A 21,205-nucleotide genomic window follows, 5' to 3' on the forward strand; every position below is an offset into this window, starting at 1 on the left:
AGCCAGCGCTTGTCCGAGGACGTCTCTGTGGTCATGTGCCGGCATGACTAGACGCCAGAGGCGCACGGAACACTGTTACCTTCCCACTGTAGTGGTCCCTATTTTTCTACTTGCATTTTTTATGTGCTTTCAAACTGCTAGGTTGGCAGAAGCTGGGATGAGTAACAGGCGCTCACTCTGTTACGTGGCACTCGGGATTCGACCCGCCAAACTGCCGACATTCTGATCGACAAGCTCAGTGTTCTAACCCACTGAGCCACCGCATCCCTCTAGGTAAAGTATTGGCAATTTAATCCAAAGTCCCAAGATGTTCTCAGTTCTTACATCACTGTTTTCCAATTTTCTTCATTTGCACCATTGCCCTGATTCAGCTCACAAGATCAGAAATCAGATTAAATGTAGTTAAGCACCAATACAGGCAACTAAAGCATACGTGGGCAATCCCCACTCTAAATATTTTCTTGTATCCTTTAGTGTACTGATACGGACATCCAATTAAAAGATCATAATAATATATATGAAAGGCAGAGGGTTAGATGTGATGCTATACACTGCTATTCTATGTGAGTTTATAGATGTTATGATGAGTAAAGTTTTTAATTTTGCATGTGGAATATACAGCATGGATGGATAAAATCTACGAAGTTCAGTTTGTTGGAACTTGATATTTTTTTCAGGTTTCCATCACAATATATAAAGTCTTCAAACGTATACATTTTTGGTTTGTAATGTTGACTAATGCAGAGCTTTTGCCAAAATACCCTTGGATAGATTGAATTTTTGCATATTGCACACTGTACATTTGCACAATATAGTTCATTTGTGCACCACAAGTGACTTTCCTGTTATGGTGATGTTAGAGGACAGACAAGGAAATGTAATCTTCCTTTCCAGTACATACAGTTCATTCACATCCAAATGTGAACAAAATAATTTCTTTTTCATTTTATTTGACTCCTATACTCCAGACGTCCATGGTGCATCTGCCATGACCATCATCAATTGAAAATGCCAGCAATGTATACATTTTTTTTATTAACTTAAAATGTATTGATCACCTGTGGACTTTAAATGAGTGATTTAGCTTATTAATTTCCACATGTATATAGAACTAGCAAAGTGAGAACTGACATCTCAATATTCCTTGAGTTGGGTGAAATTTCTAATCAATGGTTGCATTTTCTTTCAGTTTTCTGGCTGCCAGTGAAACAGAACAGTACTTATAATTCTGTTTTATAAATGGTTGGACATGTCTGATGCTGTAAATACTATCTACTTGCAGAACAAGTATTCTCTCTCTTTAACACTGTACAAATGAAAAGAAATAAAGTTGTACAGACTGTTAACAGAATATAAAGATTGGCATAAGCTACAATTTACTGAGCATAATGATTTACTTCATGAGCTCATTTAATTCTTATTAAATCCTACATAAAAATATATTGATGTGAATATTTAAACATTAATTAAATTGTCTTTCCTATCACATTCATCTGAATTATTCCTGGTTCTTCATCTAAATAATTCCCAGAAGTTATGCAAACCCAGTTTGAGTATTTAAACATCATAAATCAGATCCTAGACCTAGACAACACACTTCACTAGATGTTTTGGCTTCTTTTTTTACAATTGTTCATCCTGAACATGAAAGGGCTGGGCTTACAGTTCCTGTCTTACAGTTCTTTATAAGAAACTTGTTTTTTGAAGAGTGCTGTCATCATTAAAAAGGCAGTTCTAGTTCTTGCCAGCTAACTTGAAAAGTTGACAGTACCAACTTGACACTTTCCTTGCCAAGTAAATGTCTCTGTGCAGCAGTCAGGAAATTTGGTTGTAAATCCCATTATTCCAACTTTGACACATGTTGACTTTGTGCTACCGTGTCACCTGCAAGCAAAGGAAAAGAGAAATGAGAGAATTATATGTATAAATATCATTGCTGGTAATTGGTTTTAAAACCTCTTCAGAAAATTTAAATATGCAGAATGAAGATAAAACACATACAAAGATAAGACCAGTACAGTATCCTCACAGACAGATCTTTGCAGTAATGTGATGATGCTAGGCATGTTCCAGCAATAGCAGTAGTCCAACTGCAAATGGTTTAGTCACAGAAGTTCAGTTTTGACCTTGGTGCATGCTTTCAAACTACTAGGTGGGCAGGAGCTGGGGCAGGAACGGAAGTGACAGAGTGTGCTCCCATTCTTGCCCCAGCTTCTAGCCACCTAGCAGTTCAAAAGCATGCAAATACGAATAGACTAATAAGTACCACTTTGGTGGGATGGTAACAGAGTTCAGTGCGTCTTTGACATATAGCAGACATGTCAAACACAAGTCCCGTGGGCCAAATCTGGCCCACAATATGGTTGCGCCTGACCCGCAGAGCTGCCCTTGCAACAGTGAAGGATCAGCCCGCGGCACTTCGGCCCGGCCCAGGATGACTGGGCGCTGATCTACAACCTGGTGCCAGCCATCAAAGCCAGAATGTGCTCAGTCTTAGATCCACAGGGCAGCCCTGGAGCCAGCGACAGGCGCCCCCACCCCGCCCACTGGGTGCGCGTGCAGGAGGTGGCGAGCACACAGAGTCCAGCATGCTTGCTGGCTGTCTTGCCCCAGAGGCTGACTTCACCCAGGATGCTGGCACTCGCTGCCTCCTGTGCGCACACCCAGGGCTTCCAGAAAAACAAAAATCACAATCATAAAACAACCGGGATTAAAAACAATCCCCTCAATCAGCAATAAACATAAGCAATGCACAGGCTTGGGCCTACCTCCTGACCTTCAAGCCTGGTGGCAAAGCTGAGTTTGTAAGGCCTTACCAAAATCAGGACCAATTTGTTCCAAAGAGAGGAGGCCCTGACAGAAAATGTTCCCTTCCTGGACCCAACCAGTTTGCATTCCTTAGAAGAGAAAACCTGAACATTTTCTGCCAGACCTAATGGGATAGGTAGAAATAGTAGGGAAAGGTGGTTCCTCACATAATCTGGCCCTACTTTGTGCTTTAGAAATAATGATGATGATGATGATGATGATGATGATGATGATGACGATGATGATATACCTGGGTGATACCTAGGATGCTGGCAGCAACCCGTGTCAACCATTAGTGCCAGTCAATTTGAGTGTTCAGTTGACTGGTTCATATTTAATGAATAAAAGTAACAACAACAACAATAACAACAACAACAACAACAACAACAACAATAATAATAATAATAATAATAATAATAATAATAAATGACAGACTCTATCTACCAAGGCAAATAGGTGGACGTGGAATTGCTGCAAGTTCATCAGATGGTTGAAGAAGAAAAAATGGGTTTGGAAGAATATCTGAAGGACAATGATGAAGATGCACTGAAATTAGTATATCAGGAAGGCTCACTGAATACTGGAGAGACCAAACTGGCCTACAAGAAAGACCAAATGAAAAACAGAATAGAGGCATGGGAAGACAAAACACTACATGGCCAGTACATTAAAAAAAATAGGTAGGAAAGCAGATAATAACAAGACCTGGCAATGGCTAAGTGCAGGAAAGTTAAAGAAAGAGACTAATTCTGGCTGCACAAGACCAAGCCTTAAGGACAAATGCATACAAAGTCAAAATTGAGAAGACAGCAACAGATAGTAAGTGCCACCTATGCAAAGAAGCTGAAGAAACAGTGGACCACCTGGTAAGCTGCTGCAAGAAGACTGCACAGACTGACTACAAGCAGCAGCATGACAAAGTAGCAACAATGGTGCATTGGAAGATCTGCAAGAAATATCATTTGCCTGTGAGCAAGAACTGGTGGGATCATAAAATAGAGAAAGTCATAGAAAATGATAAAGTTAAACTGCTCTGGGACTTCAGAATTCAAACAGACAAGCACTTACAACATAACACCCCGGACTTAACAATTGTCGATAAGAAAGACAAAAAAGTCTGGATAATGGACGTGGCAGTGCCTGGAAACAGCAGAATAAACAAGAAAGAACTGTTGAAGATAACAAAATACAAAGACCTACAAATAGAAATAGAAAGACTGTGGCAAAGGCAAGCAAGGGTAGTACCAACAGTAATAGGCGCTTTGGGTGCAATTCCAAAATAACTGGAGCACCACTTGAACACCATTGGCACTGACAAATTCGCCATTAATAAATTGCAAAAGGCGGCCTTACTAGGAACTGCTTTCATCCTGCGATGATATCTATAATACCATCAAACATCCACATCTGCCTATCCCAGGTCCTTGGTAAGGACTCGATAGGTAGACAAAAATGCCAAATCCAGTCTGAACATCTGGCCGACTGTGCGATGATCAATAATAATAATGATGATGTTGGAAGGTACCTAGGAGATCATCTAGTCCAACCCCCTGCTCAGATAGGAAACTCATACCATTTCAGACAAATGGCTGTCCAGTCTTTTCTTTAAAACTTCCAGTGTTGCAGCATTCACAACTTCTGGAGGCAGGTTGATTAATTGTTCTAACTCTTAGGAAATTTCACCTTATTTCTACGTAAAACTAAGAACCAAAAATAGTATCGTATTTTTCCATGTATAAGATGCTATTTTTTTCTGCAAACACCCTGTTCAAAAATCAGGTGCGTCTTATACAAGTGCAGCATCTTATACACGGAAAAATAATGGTAACCTCCACAGCCTAGGGCATGCCTGTGTGTTTTGCAATGCCGCCTGGTGCAGGTGTCAATCCCCTGTGGGCTTGCCACTAACAGGAGAGGGGAGACAGCAAGATCGTCGGCCGACCGAACTTCTGGATTTGCCAGCTTAGCTGTTCGGTGCTCCGCCAAACAGCTGATCGGCATGGAGAAACTCACACGCCAGAGCATCTTATACAAGGGTGCATCTTATAGACAGAAAAATACGGTAATTATGGTACAACAACAACAACAATCATCACCTTCATCATCATCTTCAGTTTCCTGAAGATTGACAACCTATGAATGTCATGTAGGGCAGGGGTCCCCAACCTTTCTAGCTTTACGGACCAGTGGGGGATATGGGATACTTCTGTGTAAGTGGCAGGTGCTTATGCGCACAGATCCATTTGCTCAAGTGGCAGGGATGTGTGCCCACTGCTCACACAAATAAAGCTGTACGCACATGAGTGCTCGCCCAGGACTTGTGCAATCTAGTTCCAAACGGGCTGCAGCACAAGGTTCGGGACCTGTGATCAAGGGGTATCGTATATAACAGGCATGTCCAACTGCTGGCCCACAGGCTGGATGTATCACTCCAAAACTGTGCCCACCCCATTGCCAGCAATGGGGGGGAAAGTCCCGATACGTCGCATGACATCACATCATGTCATGAGTTTGGCATGCCTGATATACAATATTGAACCTGATTTTCAAAATGTTTCATGAAAGGAGGGGTGTACATGAAGGAAATGATCCCAATAATAAAGGGAGGAAAGGTAACAACAGAGTTAAAGGATTGATAGGACTCTCTGGAACCAGAGATGAAAAGAACTTTATGCAAACTCTTAGGTAAATGCTGACAAAAGATAAGGAATATCCCAAAGCTTTTAGTTTGTTTCAGATAACTACCCTGGCCTTTAAGCTTTCACAATACATTTTATGTACAATTTGAAACAGCTCAAGTTAGTTATGCTCAGTGAATATAAACAATAAAGTACATTCTGTTAGGTACATGACTATGGCCTAACTGGTTGGGTTGGCAATATATATAAACTATGATTGTATCGTTGTAATAGAAACTGTATTGTATCACTTTAAATGTGTGATGATTGGCCAACGCTGTTTTTCCAACGGCCATAAGAGGGAGCTAGAGACATAGCTTCTTTCTCTCTGTTACGTTTGCTGTTACTTGCTGATTATTGTGGTTTGTGGGTTTGCTACTGTTTGCTAAACCTGAAGAACTGTGAACTGTGTTTTGACTTATGGACTGGTAAGAAGACTCTGCATTGGATAATCCTTCGACTATTGTTATTTGCTATCATCTCTTTACTCGTGTATGACCTGGACTGATTTATTCTTGGACTGTGCTATTATTATTCCACAAGTAAAACCTTTTACACAGCTCAGTGTATCTGTGTGGTTGCTGCGTAATCTTGATACTCTCAGTATCCTCTTTTTCTGTGCAAGCTCTTGTTAGCTCAAGAGGTACTCTGCATATCCTTATCATTGGTTATGGGCCCAGAGACATACTGAGAGCTAGTGTACGCAGTACCGTATTAAGACAGCTGACTTTGTGTTATCTGTTCACCTGAAAATGGCACAAGAACAGTCAACAAGTATCTCCTGGATAACCCGGTTAGATGGAACAAACTACGTTTCCTGGTCCACGAAATGTTGCTTGCTCCTGCGCAAGGAAGGACTATGGGCTGTAGTTGATGATCCTCCGAATGTGACTGCTTGGGATCCAGCAGATAAGGAAGATGCAAAGAAGATAGCTAAATTTAACCAAGATAACAAAAGAGCTCTTTGCATAATTAGACTAACACTGAATGACCAGCATCTTGTCCATATCCATGGTGAGGAGTCTGCTGCCAGGTGTTGGGACACTTTGAGACAAATTTATGTTTGTGATAGTGTGGGTGCACATATACACCTTACACGTAAACTGTTTAGGGCTCGTCTTCTGAAAGGTGGAGATATGTTAGCTCACTTGGCATTTATGAAGAAAACGCTGCAAGAGCTACATGCAAAGGAGCTGATTTTCTCAGAGTTGCATCAGGTGTACATTATTCTTTCCTCTTTGGATGAAAGTTATGATGCTTATGTTTCTTCTCTGGAAGTCCTGACCAGAGATGAACTAACATTGACAGACATAACTGGGAGATTGCTGGAAGAGTCCAGAAGAAGGCAAGACAGAGACCAACTGAGAGAGACACAACCACAAGAGGAAAAACAGTCTACTACTGCTTATACTGTTAAAAAATGTTATTCTTGTGGGGCTAAAGGGCATATTGCTAAATTCTGTAAGAAGGGTAAGAAACAGAATTCAAATAGCAATAGGAGAGTAAGAAAAGATGTTGGCTTAGCTGTTTCTGGTTCACTAACATCTGTAAACCATGATTTGTGGGTGGTTGATAGTGGGGCGTCTCAGTGTATAACCAAGACTAAAGAGAGGTTTGTCCATATGACTAAGAGCAAACAGCATGTGTCATTAGCCAATGGATGGAGAATGAAAGCCTCTGGAGAAGGTAATGCATACTGTTCGTGTATTAATGAGCATTTACCAATGTTATATGTGCCTAAACTAAGGTTTAACTTGTTATCTGTGAAGGCATTGTTGAAAGCTGGGTTTGTAGTAACATTTAGGGGAGATAAATGTATTATTGAAAGGAATGGTACTAGTGTTACTGCTAACCTGGAGAACGATCTATTTGTTCTCACCGACAAGCCAGCAATTATGGCTTATGCAAGTTCAATTCTATGAATATCCCAAAGCTTTTAGTTTGTTTCAGATAATTACCCTGGCCTTTAAGCTTTCACAATACATTTTACATACATTTTGAAACAGCTCAGTTAGTTATGCTCAGTGAATGTAAACAATAAAGTACATTCCATTGATTTTTTAGTTTTGTAATCCTTTCAAAACCGGCTTATCTGTGTGCTAGAATTCATCTTGTCCAAACAGTTATTGTAGCTATTAACAACATGTAAAAACATCACTAGCCATGGTTTTGTAGATGCTCTTCTTATTTTTCCTCATCAAATGACTTTTTCAGGACCAGCACTGCTCCACAGTGCAGCTGAGAGGAATAAGTTTCTTTTAAAGAAGCTGAAGCCTTCCCTACTAAAAGCTTTGAGTGACTTTTTAAATACCTAATCATTTGTAAGGAGATTTTCATGCATTAACCTGAGAATAATGTTCTCATTTCCCTCCCATCCCTGTAATTCCAAAGCTTTCACCCTTGATGACACAGTCCGTATGATCAATATACAAAGTAGATGCTCAGTCTGTCTGGCTTTCACACTCAGGTCAGCCATTTTCAAACTATTTTTTTTAAATTAATACTGCATGAAGTATATCCATATTAGCTTTTCTATTATCATTGGAGTTTGAAAAATTTCATAAAACTGGTTACTTGCATTAACTGACTGCCACGGATTTTCCTAATTTTTTCCCCCTGAGTGAATGCGTTAATAAATGGAACCTATTTTAACCAGGTTTTGGAAATCCTATATGGCGTAACATTTGAACCTGTACACCATGGTGATATTATCCACAATCTAAACAGTTATTCATATTGCAATCTGCTAACAAGGGCACTTGCTTCCTGGACTATGATTCCCCACTGACCAAGGGAGGAATACCAAGATTTACATTAGAATTTTATGTGTTCAGCAACCCTCAGAAATATCCAGTTGTACCAACTCCTGCAACTTGCACATAAGAGATGCCTTCTATGCTGCCCTGGTGATTCTGAATGGATAAATGTCAGAGTTGTGCAGGTGCTTTGGACATCCAAAAATGGTATCTACACCTGATAACATTCAGGATACCTGTAATTACAAAACAATTCTAAATACCAAGGACCCCAACTGATACTTCTCCAGGTCAGAGACCTTGAGTGGCAGGGAGCAGTGACTCCAACTTTTCACAGCATAACTCTCTGTTGGTGTGACATTCAACATGCTAGTAAACAGATTTCCTCATACACAATACTCATCAAGTTTAAAATCATTTACTTCTCAACTGCATTGGGATCTGCCCAATTAAGGGACTTGCTACAGGCCTTTCGTTATTTCATTGGAGGTGTTTGCAACTGTTCTTTTCCTATAATGACTTTTACCGTATGTGTGATAACCACAATAGCGTGTAGTGTTGCTGTTGTTTTGATACAGATGTATCAGGATACTGGCAGTTTTATTTTCAGACCTTTTCCTGATAATTCTAGGTATGGAATTTGCCTTTTAAATGACATATATTTTACTTTTTATTTATTTATTCAAATGTATTAGTCCAACTCCAATGAACTCTAGAGAGCATAGAAAACTAGAAAAAAAACCCATAAAAATAGATAAAAACATGAAACCAAACAGACAGCCCAGACTGAAATAATCTTACAGACATTAAAAGTCAAACAAGATCCTAGACCAGGGGTAGGCAACCTTGGCTCTTTTATGACTCGTGGACTTCAACAGCATGCTGGCTCAGGAATTCTGGGAGTTGAAGTCCACAAGTCATAAAAGAGTCCACAAGTCATAAAAGAGCCAAGGTTGCCTACCCCTGTCCTAGACAAACAATAGTACATCAACCCAACCCAGAGTTTTAATGCTTTCTGGAACTCCAGAAAAGAGGGTGCCATCCGGATCTCTGTGGACATGCCGTTTTGGAGTGGAATGGGACAACATGCTGTGGCCCACTTGCTGTGGTCAACTTCCCATGGGACAACTCATGATGGCCAACTCGCCACAGGACAACTCTCTGTGGCACAATTTAACAATTCAATTTAATTATTTAAAGAAAAAATGAAAAATTATTTTATTTTTTGTCATTCACATTTCATTCTGTCCCTCTCCTTTTGCATCCTTTCTTTAATTAGTTTATTCCACCATTTCTTTGATATTAGTATAACTCTTGTCCCGCAGAAAGTTGTCCCGTGGCAAGTTGGCCTTGGTGAGCTGGCTGTGCCGAGTTGGCTGTGACGAGTTGAATTGCATAGACCCATTTCAGAGGGCACAGGCTGCACAGAGAAGACACAAATTTTCTCCCACAAAATGACATGTACAAGAGATGCGACCTGGAGTACACCCATTCTGCTGGAACATCCTGGGTAGGCAGAGACAATTGGAGACATTCAGCCCCTATGCCATACAGGGTTTTATAACCAGCACTTTGAATTACACTTGGAAGCCAACTGGAAATGAATGCAGCTTGCGTAGCAATGGGGAGACATGCGCACCCTTGGAGAGACATGGGAGACATGGGCCCATGCTACTACTTGTGCCACTGCATTCTGAAACAGCTTGGATGAGAATGTCATGCATTTAATTCCAAGCATCTGTTCATCCATTTTCTTTCTCAACTACCTTTAAAATAGATAGAAATGCATTGCTCCATTATCTGGATGTTGTACACTGATAAGGAGATGAGAGCTGTTCTCCCTTCCCTGTTCTTATGCACAATCCAGTTGGAAGACCCACTTAGGCCATGGAGTCCAGCTCTACACAAGATTTCAGATCAAAGTGCCCAAGAGAAAGGCTTTCTTCTTTAAAAATTTAAAACACAGCACCTTCCATCAAAAATAAAAATATTTCTGACAATGTGCAAGTGTATTATACTGTGGTTTTTCTATTCTGGTTGGTAAGATACGGCTGTCCCACTGGAGTTGGGGGTCAGCCAACTTACATAATATTGGCCAGGGAAGTAGCGATCCTTTTGTGTGCTTTCACTCTTAAGCCCTGAATTTTTGAGCTACTGAAATTCACATTTAATTGTAAGTGCAAAAGAGGAGATGGGGAGCAGAATACCTGTTACCCTTATGAGTTTTACCTCCTCTATTGTCCATTTATCTTTCATCTATAACGAGGTATGTTTGTTTTTGTGTGGATCTGTGTGCATAGGTGTGTGTGCAGGATTTTCTGAATGGAGAGATGCCTTTTGATAATGAGCTGCTTCTGTACTCTTAGTTAGCACAGAAGGGATCTGAGCCAGTTCATTCATCATTATACCTACAAGAATTCACAGTATGAAAGGAAGCTTAATGTCTTATCCGAATATCCCTCCCTCTTGTTTTTCTCTCCCAGCGAAAAGCATACTGAGATACCAAAAGGAAAAATGGAAAAGCCTCATCAGAGGCAAATTAGCAAATTAAAGATACTTGCATCACCTTTGGGTGCAATGCTAACCCATTAAGATCAAAGCAAGCTTTGCCATTGACTTCACTGGGAAGCAGATTGCACACTTGGGGCTCTCTTCTTTGAAGAGGGGAGTTAATAGCTTGTTACTTTAATGAAGCAAAGACAGTTTTAAGGGCACTCCTGGGTGCTAATTCAGCACAGTAGTTAATCTCAAACTGTAGATGTGTTACAAAAGGCCAAATCAGATTTGGACTCTACATTCACGCTTATGAAGGAGGGGAAACTCTTCATGCTCATTTCCATTCTATGTAGGTCTGCCAGGTGTTTGGCCTCTGCCCAACCTTGTATGGACTTTTTTTTTTCCGCCTTTAGATTATATTGGTTTCTGGTAACTTCCCCAAGCGTTTTTATTACATGTCCAACTGCACGTGATGGACCATTGCTCCATTCAGTCTGAATAATAATAAGTGGGCTTGAAATTGTATTATTTTCATTGTGTGCGAACAGCTCATATGCTTACACTTCCCAAATATGCTTTGAGTCTCTTGATCTGATATCTTTCTTTTTGATGTCTTACACCTCAAATCAACTTAGAAAAGACTGGAATGAATAACCCAGGGTGGCATACAGCAGGCTCTGGTAATACTGACTCATGATCTTATCGCCACATGTTTGAACATGACCTTATTATCGCACTCTACATGGGGCTGCCCTTGAAGACAAACTGAAAGACATCCCTGATGCAGGAAACACTGCCCTCCTACAGAGAGATGAGAGCTCTTACTGTACAGTGACACCAATGCTGCATGAGAGCCAGTTATCTGATCCAAACAGAATCTGCTTATCTAGTACATGTGGGCGGAGAAGGCCTGTTGCAAAACCTAACTTCCTGGGATAAGATTATTTTATCTTCGAAGGTCAGAACAGTTGTCTCCCTATTGATGTTTTTGAAGTCTATAAAGATGGTCCTCTTTGTGCAGCATTCAGGGTACAACACAGATGGCGGCTGTCTAATGCAGGGTTTTTACTTCGGTGGCATAACAAGAGATATTTTTTAGTATGTACTTTAAAATAAGAGGACCAAATGATGCGCATTATAGCATTTGTTGTTTTACTATTCGTGTTATCTTTATTATATGGTGAACTGCCTTGAATCTTGAATGGAACCAGCATATAAATGGTAGGAATAAACTAACCTGTGAAATTGGTAGCATTGTTACTTCTTTAAGAGATTTTTTTTCTTTGTCTCTCTTTTCTCTCAATTTTTCCACAACAGCTTTATTCTGATTCATGCATTTCAGGAAAAAAAAGATATTTCAACTGAGTAATCTCTGAACTTCTGGCATTGGTATAACAGTGGGCACACCTCTCATTTTGTAGCAGGATATATTGCATCTGTGCCTTTTTTTCAAGCTAGCAGAATTTTCAGCTTGTGAATGGTGACAATAATGTCTGCATCAAAGCAAACGTCAACCAGCCCAAACATGTTTTCTGAAAGCTGAATTTTAAATCACTGTCAGATGACCATATAACACAGACCATATTAAAGCTAGTGCTTTAATAAAAGCCTGTAAGCAGTGTTATGCCATGCACTTGTCTTAGAAAAAAACAATACTATATTTAGTAGGACTTATCTTCAGGCAAGTGTGCCTAGGAGCAGCATCCTAGGTTCAAGCAGGCCAGATCAGAGCTAAGTTCAAATGAATTCAATTTATTCCAGGTCAGATTATTCCTCCATTCAGCCCTTTAAGAAAGATAAAGGTTTCCCCCTGTCCAGTTGTATCTGACTCTAGGGGGCAGTGCTCATCTCCATTTCTCAGCTGAGGGAGCCAGCACTGTCTGAAGATGTTTCCGTGGTCATGTGGCCCAGCATAACTATATCCGAGGCACATGGAACGCTTTACCTTCCCATCAAAGTAGTACCTATTCCTTTACCTACTTCCAGTTACATGCTTTTGAACTGCTAGGTTTGCAGGAGCTGGGGCAAAAAAGGGAGCTCACCCCGTTGTGTGGCGCTTGGGTCTCGAACCTGGGTTGTCAGCTTTCCAGCTGACAAGCTCAGTATCTTTAACTGCTGAGCCACTGCAATCCTAATTGAGCCCTTTATGACTAGCTAAGTTTCTCAAGAGACCTTAGCCAAGTTTCTCCCCCGCACCCAATCTCCTCTTTTTAAATTTGAGACAGTCAAAGCTGATCCCATGAAGTTCTGAATGCAACATCATTTTATTTAGTTACCTCAATGAAAAAGCATGCCACTTTATCCAAAGTTTAGATCCAAGTGTTTCGTTTGTCTTAAAGTTCTCTGGCTAACTAGAATGGGTCGATATTATGGCAAATATAGTTCCTGTTTGAGATTTAACCATTTAGTCCAACATGGTCAGTGAGAATGACTCCAATCATGTGCTCTCCAATATACGTACATACAATGCTTTTGTGAACATGGATTGCCCCATTTATTTCAAAGTAGAGAATGCACGCATGCATGTGAATGCATGCACCATCTTTTTTTACCTGAAATGACTTATGGAATAGGAGCACCTTGAAGCTCCTCCTTCAGCAAATGATGAAATTCACATACTGCCACATTTCCATGGTTGGAAATGGCAATCTCCCTTTCATGACCATAACTTAAAAGTATTTTTGGTATAATGATCAAAGGCACCATAGGAAATAGTGTGTTGCACAAAAAAGAGGGGGGGAAAACATTTTCAGGATCATGCATATTCCTTGGCTTGGCCATGTTTTATGTGCCTTATGCTTTAAATTTAACACAGGCTTAAGTTGTCAGGCAGGTTTGAAAGCCCATCTTTTACATTCATCTCTTTATAAGAATGAAAAATATCAATATCAACAGCAACGCAAAATCAACCAGGTGTTTTAGGAGAAGAGCATTTTTTCCCAGTTGACAAGCTAGTCTTGGGTTTATCTATATATAAGTTTGCAAACAAATCACAGAGTGTGATTCAGCCTGCTTAGTTGGCAATTCTTCTTCTTTATAGCATAAGTTTAGACATCTCAAGTTTCCAGAAATGGCTTGCCACAGATTTTCACATCTGGAATGAAAAATTCCAAAACAAGAATGTTGAAAACTATGGTTTGCACCTTGCCAAAAGGTTTGAGGCCAGTCCCAAAATCCAGTTGACCAACAAATGGAAGCAAACGCTTCCTTTTTTGTATATCTTTGCTGCTCTTCAGCCTTTTTTTGCCACCAGCTTTAAAAATCATGCACTTCCCAGAAAACAGATCTGTTGAGTTCATCCTCACGGACAGACTTGGCTCACCAAGGTCCTTCTTATAAAGTCTTCAGATTAACTTTGCTTTTATTTTGTTTTGACAGGAGAGGAGAAAGCAAATGTGCCTATTTCCAAACAAAGCACTGGATTGGGAGAGGCAATTTGTACCTTCAAGAGGTTTAGGACCATCAATTCTGCAATTCCACTGGTAATGTTGGCTAAGCCTGAGGTGTGCTGAAGTGCAAACTTCTTGAGGGTGTCAAATTGCCTACACCTACAGTATCCACCTACTATTACGTTATCTTTTTAAAAAAAAAGTCTATGGAAGCTATGTAGGTCCCTATGTTCTTGAAAATAAAAGATGATACCCAGGACTGGCAATTTAAAATAGTCTTTATACTTTAAAAAAAATCATGTCTGGAAGAGGCTTGATGATTGACATAAGAAATATTCCACCTTCAGTGATAGGAAATAAAGATGGCACACTCATTGTGTATGTGTAGACTTCCCCATCCCTTCCATACCAGTGATCTCAGCAGCACTGAAATGCTGGGGGATAGATATTGCATGCGTTTGTGAAAATTCTTGCTCTAGTATGACCCAAAATCAAAGTCAATGTGTGGATACCAAGAGAAAGGCAGCATTAATGACTTGTGATCGGTGTCACTTAAACCAGAAAGAAGCTGCAACCTCAGCTCAACCTTGACTGAAGTAGCAGTCTTTGACTTCTTCCCATAAAAGATTGTCATTTATTCCTTATGATAGGAGGAACAGACCACTGACTTTGGGGACATTATGGTAATTAACAAAGCCTGACATTGCATGCCTTCATCTTCAGTAACTGAACTACTACAGGAGATGAATTGCAGTCCAAAAAGAATGATGCAAAATATGCATGTCCCCTTCCCACAGAACTGGCACCAAGGTGAATGATGTTTGTGTCTGTGTATCCGTATTTTTGGTGTAAAAATATCCATGCTTAGTGCAGAAAATTATAAAAATGGAGGGAGATGTGATTAGATGCCCCATCTCTGAATTAAAATTTGGAAGAGGAAGAGACGATTGGATTAGGGCACAGTTTAGCAGGGATATGTTTTCTTAGTTTCTTAGTATGTAAAGCCTCTACCTCTGCTATTTGACCCATGAAGAAAAAACATAGTTTCCATCCAGTAGCATACATGATTTCCATCTGGGGGGGGGAGAGAAACACAATTTCAGGAGGAAATGTATATCCCAAGAAAACAGAATAAATTAAACTCTCCTTTCCCACCCAGTATGATTCTAATGTAATCTGGTTATTCTTGTACATCTTTTTTTTGTAAGATCAGCATAGCCCCTGATATTGGTCAGCTTGAGAAAAGGGAGTGAGTCCGTCCATCCATCCATCCATCCATCCATCCATCCATCCATCCATCCACTTACCTTGGTTGTTTTGATTTTGTTTCCACTGCTGCATGACCAACCTGAGTAATCTGGAAGTATTTTACATTCCTCTCCTTCCAGACAAGGGTCCATATGACACCACCACTTCTGGATAACAATGGCAGCTGGAAATAAAAAAAAATGAAGCAATTTCAGAATAACATGGGAAAAATGGGACCCAGAAAATGCTGCCCGGAAGCAAATAGCTACTGAATCTTCTTCTTCAAATGTGTTGAAGAGGCAAGCCAAAAGTCACGTCAGATGGGAATTCTGGGAGTTTCATTGCCAATACATCTGAGAAAGTCTATGGAGATTCTCAGTCCTGCAGGTCATGTTGTCCCAAAAATGTTTTTCTCCACCTGGACTTTCTTGATTTCGCTTGAAGACATTTTGCTTCTCATCCAAGGAACTTCCTCAGTTCTAATTAACTTGTGGGAAAAGGAAAGGAGCCTTTGAAGAGAACAAGTTTCACATTCTACACAGAAAGGACCCGAAGAAGTTTGAAAGAGGAGTCAAAGAAGCGATCTATGTTGAAATTGAACAGTCCTCTCTCAACAGAGAGGGAGGAGCGTGACACCACCTATCTCTTACAGCGCAGTCCTTTCAGCAATCCCAAGACACTTCCACTTTTTTGCACTCTGATTCAGATGACTCTTGAGGGCACAGATTCATCCCCAGGTGGTTTCAATGACCATCGGCGGTTGAATGGAATCTTTTCCATTCTCCACCAGTTAGTTAGAACTGAAGGAGCTTCTTGGATGAGAAGCTAAAGGTTTTCAAGAAAAATCAGGAAATCAAGTCCAGTTGCTGTTTGCAGGAAAGCACCTTTGGGACAACACATCTGAACAGGAAAGACTCTTTGCTATACCATGGAATCAGTGTAACCAAGGATAATAAATTGCAGTTCATGCAACAGATTCCAATGAGAATATCCTCCCTTCCTTCTAATCCACTTAGTAATTAAGGTTCTCTTGACAGAAAGTTAAAAAAAAACAAAAAACACTAAATGCTAGGAAAAGAACATTTTAAAATCACATACGAAAAAAAATCAATGTCAGTTAAAAACAGCAAAACAGAAACAATGTTTCTACGCACCCAGAGAAATTGGCATTTTATTTTATTTTCTTCTCCTGTTGAGTGGCCCCATCCTGGTTTTCACTATGCTGGAAATTGCTTCTGAAATTCTACATTTTTTTCTTATGGCAGTTTTTGAAACAATGGTCAGGAATAAGTGCTTTAGGGAAGGGCATAGAGGTGGTTGAATACTGTTTGAGTCACCACAATTTCATGAACAATTTTTTAGGCCCAATTATTCTCATATGTATATATCACTAAGGACTTCCTTTAGGAGGCACTCTGTAAACAACAGTATCCTCCTCACATCAAAATGATCTTCAAAAAGAATTCAGACATCTCTTTTTTCCAATTCTCCAAGCTATGGTTTGAAAGTAACTCAAATGTATGCATTTAATTATTTACTGACATTTGCATTCTGCTCTGCTCTGGAGATTCTAAGTGGCCAAAATTCAGATAATCAGACTTAAAACATTCGAGACATTGGTTTGTGGTTTTTAAAAAAAAAAACACAGGATCATTGGACTGCTCTGGAATTTGGAGGTGGGTACATTCCATATAGATGGGATAGCTATTGAAAAAGACTGATTCTTCTGCTCTTGATCCTACTGAGGAGGGATGCCTCAAGTTCAAAAGAATCCCTCATCACCTCATCAGACTTTGCCCCCATTATTGGCTTTGCCCCAGATCTGAACAAGGTGGAGTCCATATGAGCAATTTTATCAGAAAAGTGTTTACTCTTTCATATCAACCTAAAGAAAGATCTCCTGAGATGTTGGATGAATATCTGCTGCTCATTTCCTACCCAGAACCTTTCAAGATGGTGAAAAAGAGCCTTGGTGGAGCAGTGGGCTAATGCCTCCTTAAGTAACACCAGCTGCCTGCAGGTTCGCATCCCACCATGCTCAAGGTTGACTCAGCCTTCCATCCTTCCGAGGTAGGTAAAATGAGGACCCAGATTGTTGGGGGCAATAAGCTGACTTTCTAATAATGCCGCTTGGGGGGGGGGCGAAAGCCCTAATAAGCAGGCATATACATAGAATGAAGGCTATTGCTAAGCACATTGATTTGTGCTTAGATTGTAAGCTGCCCTGAGTCTTCGGAGAAGGGCGGGATATAAATGGGATTAAAAAAAAACATATCCAACGCACTCTCTTCTTCCTATTATCCCCCAACAACAACCCTGTTGAAGCGAGTTGGTCTGAGAGAGAGTGACTGGCCTAAAGACACCCAGCTGCCTTCCATGGTTAAGATGGGACTAGAACTCCCAGTCTCCCGCTTTCTAGCCTGGTACCTTAATTAGACCAAACTCGATTTCCAGTTTACTATCCAGTTTACTCTACTATCCAGGGAGAAAAAGAAGAAAAGGATAAAGTAAAAAAAAATACCACCATCAACGTTGTAAATGAATGGAGATAAGCTTTTGTACCCCTTACTCCCTCCACTATGTACAATTACATTCATGCACAGGGAGGAAAGATTTAAATTGGTCTTGGACATGAATACTGGCCATACAGAAAATCTCTGCAGGCTATTATAACTACTATTATTGTTCCCACTTAAAGAGAATTCAAGGTAGCTTACAGTGATGTTTTTCAAATATTGTATTTATTACAAGCTTGTGGTGTGTAGGTTGAGAGAGAAAAAGGGAGAGAGTGTGGCTCAAGGATATCCAGTGGTCCTATGATAATTTGAAGCAAATTATCTTCAGTCCAAGCTCTGAACATTAACAAATTTACTGTATATGAAATGTGACTTATGAATGTTGATCCTACTTTTGATCTAAAATAGCTATATTGAAATCTATACTTCATTATTAACCCATAACCCAAAAAAAGCTATTCTTGGGTGGTTCTTCAGAAAGTACCGGTAGTACAAGGAAAGGACCTACTAATCATGTTACTCAAGTAAATTTTTAATGCAGCTGACCTGTTGTAGTGGTTAAGATGCTGGTCTAGAAACCTGGATACTATAAGTTCTAGTTCTGCTTTAGGCATAGAGGCTGGCTGGGTGATTTTGGGCCAGTCACTCTTTCTCAGCCCAAACCACTTCAAAGGGTTGTTGTTATGGGGAAAATAGGAGGAGGAAAGAGTATTATGTATGCTTGCCATAAAGTAATAAAGGCAGGACAAAAATCAATTAAACAAGGAAACAAAGTCAGCCTTGTGTGATAGTCCAGACCAGAAGTACACTTAGGTACTAGCTCTAACTTTATTGTAAGATTAACAGAATAACAGAGTTAGAAGGGACCCTGGAGGTCTACTCCAACCCCCTGCTCAAGCAGGAGACTCTATACCATTTTCATACAAATGGCTGCAGAGTCTCTTTAAAAGCCTCCAGTAATGGACCACCTACAACTTCTGAAGGCAAGCCATTCCACTGGTTTATTGTCACTGTCAAGAAACCTCTCCTTAGATCTCCTTGGTTAGTTTCCAACCATTGTTTCTTGTCTTGCCTTCTGGTACTTTGGAAAGTAGGTTGATTCCCTCCTTGTGGCAGCTCCTTGAATACTGGAACACTGCTATCGGGTTTTAAATGTGTGTTATGTATGGGTACACTTTGAGAGGAAAGAACTAAATTTCATGTTTAATGTGTGCCATTGTGCCCACAGGGGGGGAAGACAATAAAGGTTATCTAATCTAATCTAAAAAAAAATATCTAATCATTTGCCCCTAGTCCTTCTTTTCACGTTACATTAACATTTCAGATTACATTAGTAGAATCTTGCAAATCTGAAAGTTCAACTCTCCCCCTCACCTTTACAATCCAAGAAACTAGGGTAGGTCCTCCCTGAGAGGTTTGCCATGCCCACATTCTGAAGTAGCCGAAGGACCACTCGGGACGACAGGCTAATTAACTAGAGGTTTATTTAGAGCAAGGCAAAAACAGAATAACTCGTCCGGCTTTTATAGCCGGCAGCTGTCAGTGAGGACCAATCAGGAACGTCCCTTTTGGCGCCGCGTCTAACCGAACCAATCCGCGCCGTCTTCTCTTGACAGCTCTTGTTTCCGCATGGCTCGGTGTTTTGACAGCCGCGAGCTGTCAGTGGCTGCACCTGCGCCGTGCAGGGAACTTTGACAGCTGTCAAAGTTCCCGCGTGTTCTCCTGTCAGATTTGTTTCCCCCTCACAGTAATAACGGAATAACTGTTTAACTTATTATTAATGTTGTTTACATATATAATACACCCCTTACCCCTCCCCTGGAGCGTTTCCTCCCCCTTGTTGGTTGTTGGAGCTGGCCCACTGGTAGTCCTTTAAATATGCGGGGGCTCTTCTGTTCCTGTTGGAGCGCCTTGGGGGTGGGGCGATGTCTGGTTCAGGTGGTAGTAAGTTCTCTTGCTCCTCTTCCTCTTGGTTTGGTATCAGCAATATTTCTGCGGGGGCTTGAAGTTGGTGGTCCTCTGGTTGGGGTTCTGGGCTGTGCTGTGGTTGTCTTGGCCTGAGTTGATCAATATGTCGACGTAGATTGTCGTCAGTCTGTGTGGATATTAGATAAGAAATGGGTCCTGTTTGTTGTAGCACTGTCCCTTGGACCCATTTGTTTTTGTCTGTGTATGACCGTGCCCATATCATTTGCCCAGGTTTGAATGTGCGGGGTGGGGGGGGTGCTCATTTTCTGCGGTGTACGTGTCTGGATGTAGTCTGTCGAGCCGCGTTATCAGCCTCCTCCCCCATCTTAGTTCCGCAGGTGATTTGCCCGTCGTTGTGCATGGAGTTCTGCGTTGTGACATTAGGAACTGGCTGAGTCGCCGCTGCCAGTTCCCTCTTACGAATTTTTTCAAAGCTCCTTTGCTGGAGCGCACCATAATTTCAGCCATCCCGTTTGTCGATGGGTGGAACGGTGCAGACATGACCAGTCTAATACAGTTTTTCATAGCGAACATCTGAAATTCACGAGAGGTGAATTGAGGTCCATTGTCTGAAACCATGGTGTCTGGGAGGCCGTGGGTGGCGAATATTTTCCTAAGGGCTTGTATAGTGGCTCCTGAAGTTGTTTTTCTAAGGGGAGTGACTTCTAACCATTTAGAATAGCTGTCCACTACTATTAGGAAACTCTGCCCTTGGATTGGTCCTGCGAAGTCTAGATGTATGCGTGACCATGGGTTTTTTGTAGTTTCCCATTTGTGAATTGGGGCTTGGGGTGGCTCGCTTCGTGTTGCTTGACAGGTGTAGCACCCTCCCACATATTTCTCTATCTGTTTATCTATGCCAGGCCACCAGACATAACTTCTGGCCAGAGCTTTCATCTTGACTATGCCTGGATGTCCTTCGTGTAAGATGTCTAATGTTTGGGCTGTGTTCCTGTTGGGTATTACCACCCTGTTCCCCCATAAAAGGCATCCCATATGTGAAGACATTTCATTTTTCCTGTTATAGAATGGCTGGAATTGAGGGTGTGGGTTTTTTGCTGGCCATCCTGTTGTTGTCCACCTGAGGATTCTGCTGAGTATTTTGTCTTTAGCTGAATTGTTAGCTATAATCTTTGCAGAGAGGGGGGCAGTCAGGAAGTTGGGAGATTGCTAGAATTAGCCCCGCTAGGGCTGGGTCTGGGTCCTTGCCTTGAATTGGCAGCCTGCTGAGGCAGTCTGCGTGTCCTAATTCCTTTCCTGGTTTATGTATTAATTTATAAGAATATGCTGATAGGAAAGTGGACCAACGCAGTATTCTTGGTGAAAGAATCTGCGGTGTTGTTTTA

General features: G+C 40.9%; 1 protein-coding gene across 1 annotated transcript in view; it reads right to left on the reverse strand.

Moving 5' to 3' along the window:
* Positions 1-1,367: 1,367 nt before the first annotated feature.
* TAFA4 (TAFA chemokine like family member 4) overlaps positions 1,368-21,205 on the reverse strand; it is a gene marked incomplete at its 5' end in the record, with an annotated part of 123,973 nt that continues 104,135 nt past the window's right edge. The window contains 2 exons of the mRNA XM_083355184.1: positions 1,368-1,884; positions 15,435-15,559. Of these exons, the coding sequence (XP_083211310.1) occupies positions 1,873-1,884; positions 15,435-15,559 (137 nt within the window). The 3' untranslated portion in view covers positions 1,368-1,872. The remainder of the gene's footprint in view (positions 1,885-15,434; positions 15,560-21,205) is intronic.

The sequence above is a fragment of the Vipera ursinii genome, assembly GCF_947247035.1.
Source record: "Vipera ursinii genome assembly, chromosome: 2".
Taxonomy (NCBI): Eukaryota; Metazoa; Chordata; class Lepidosauria; order Squamata; family Viperidae; genus Vipera; species Vipera ursinii.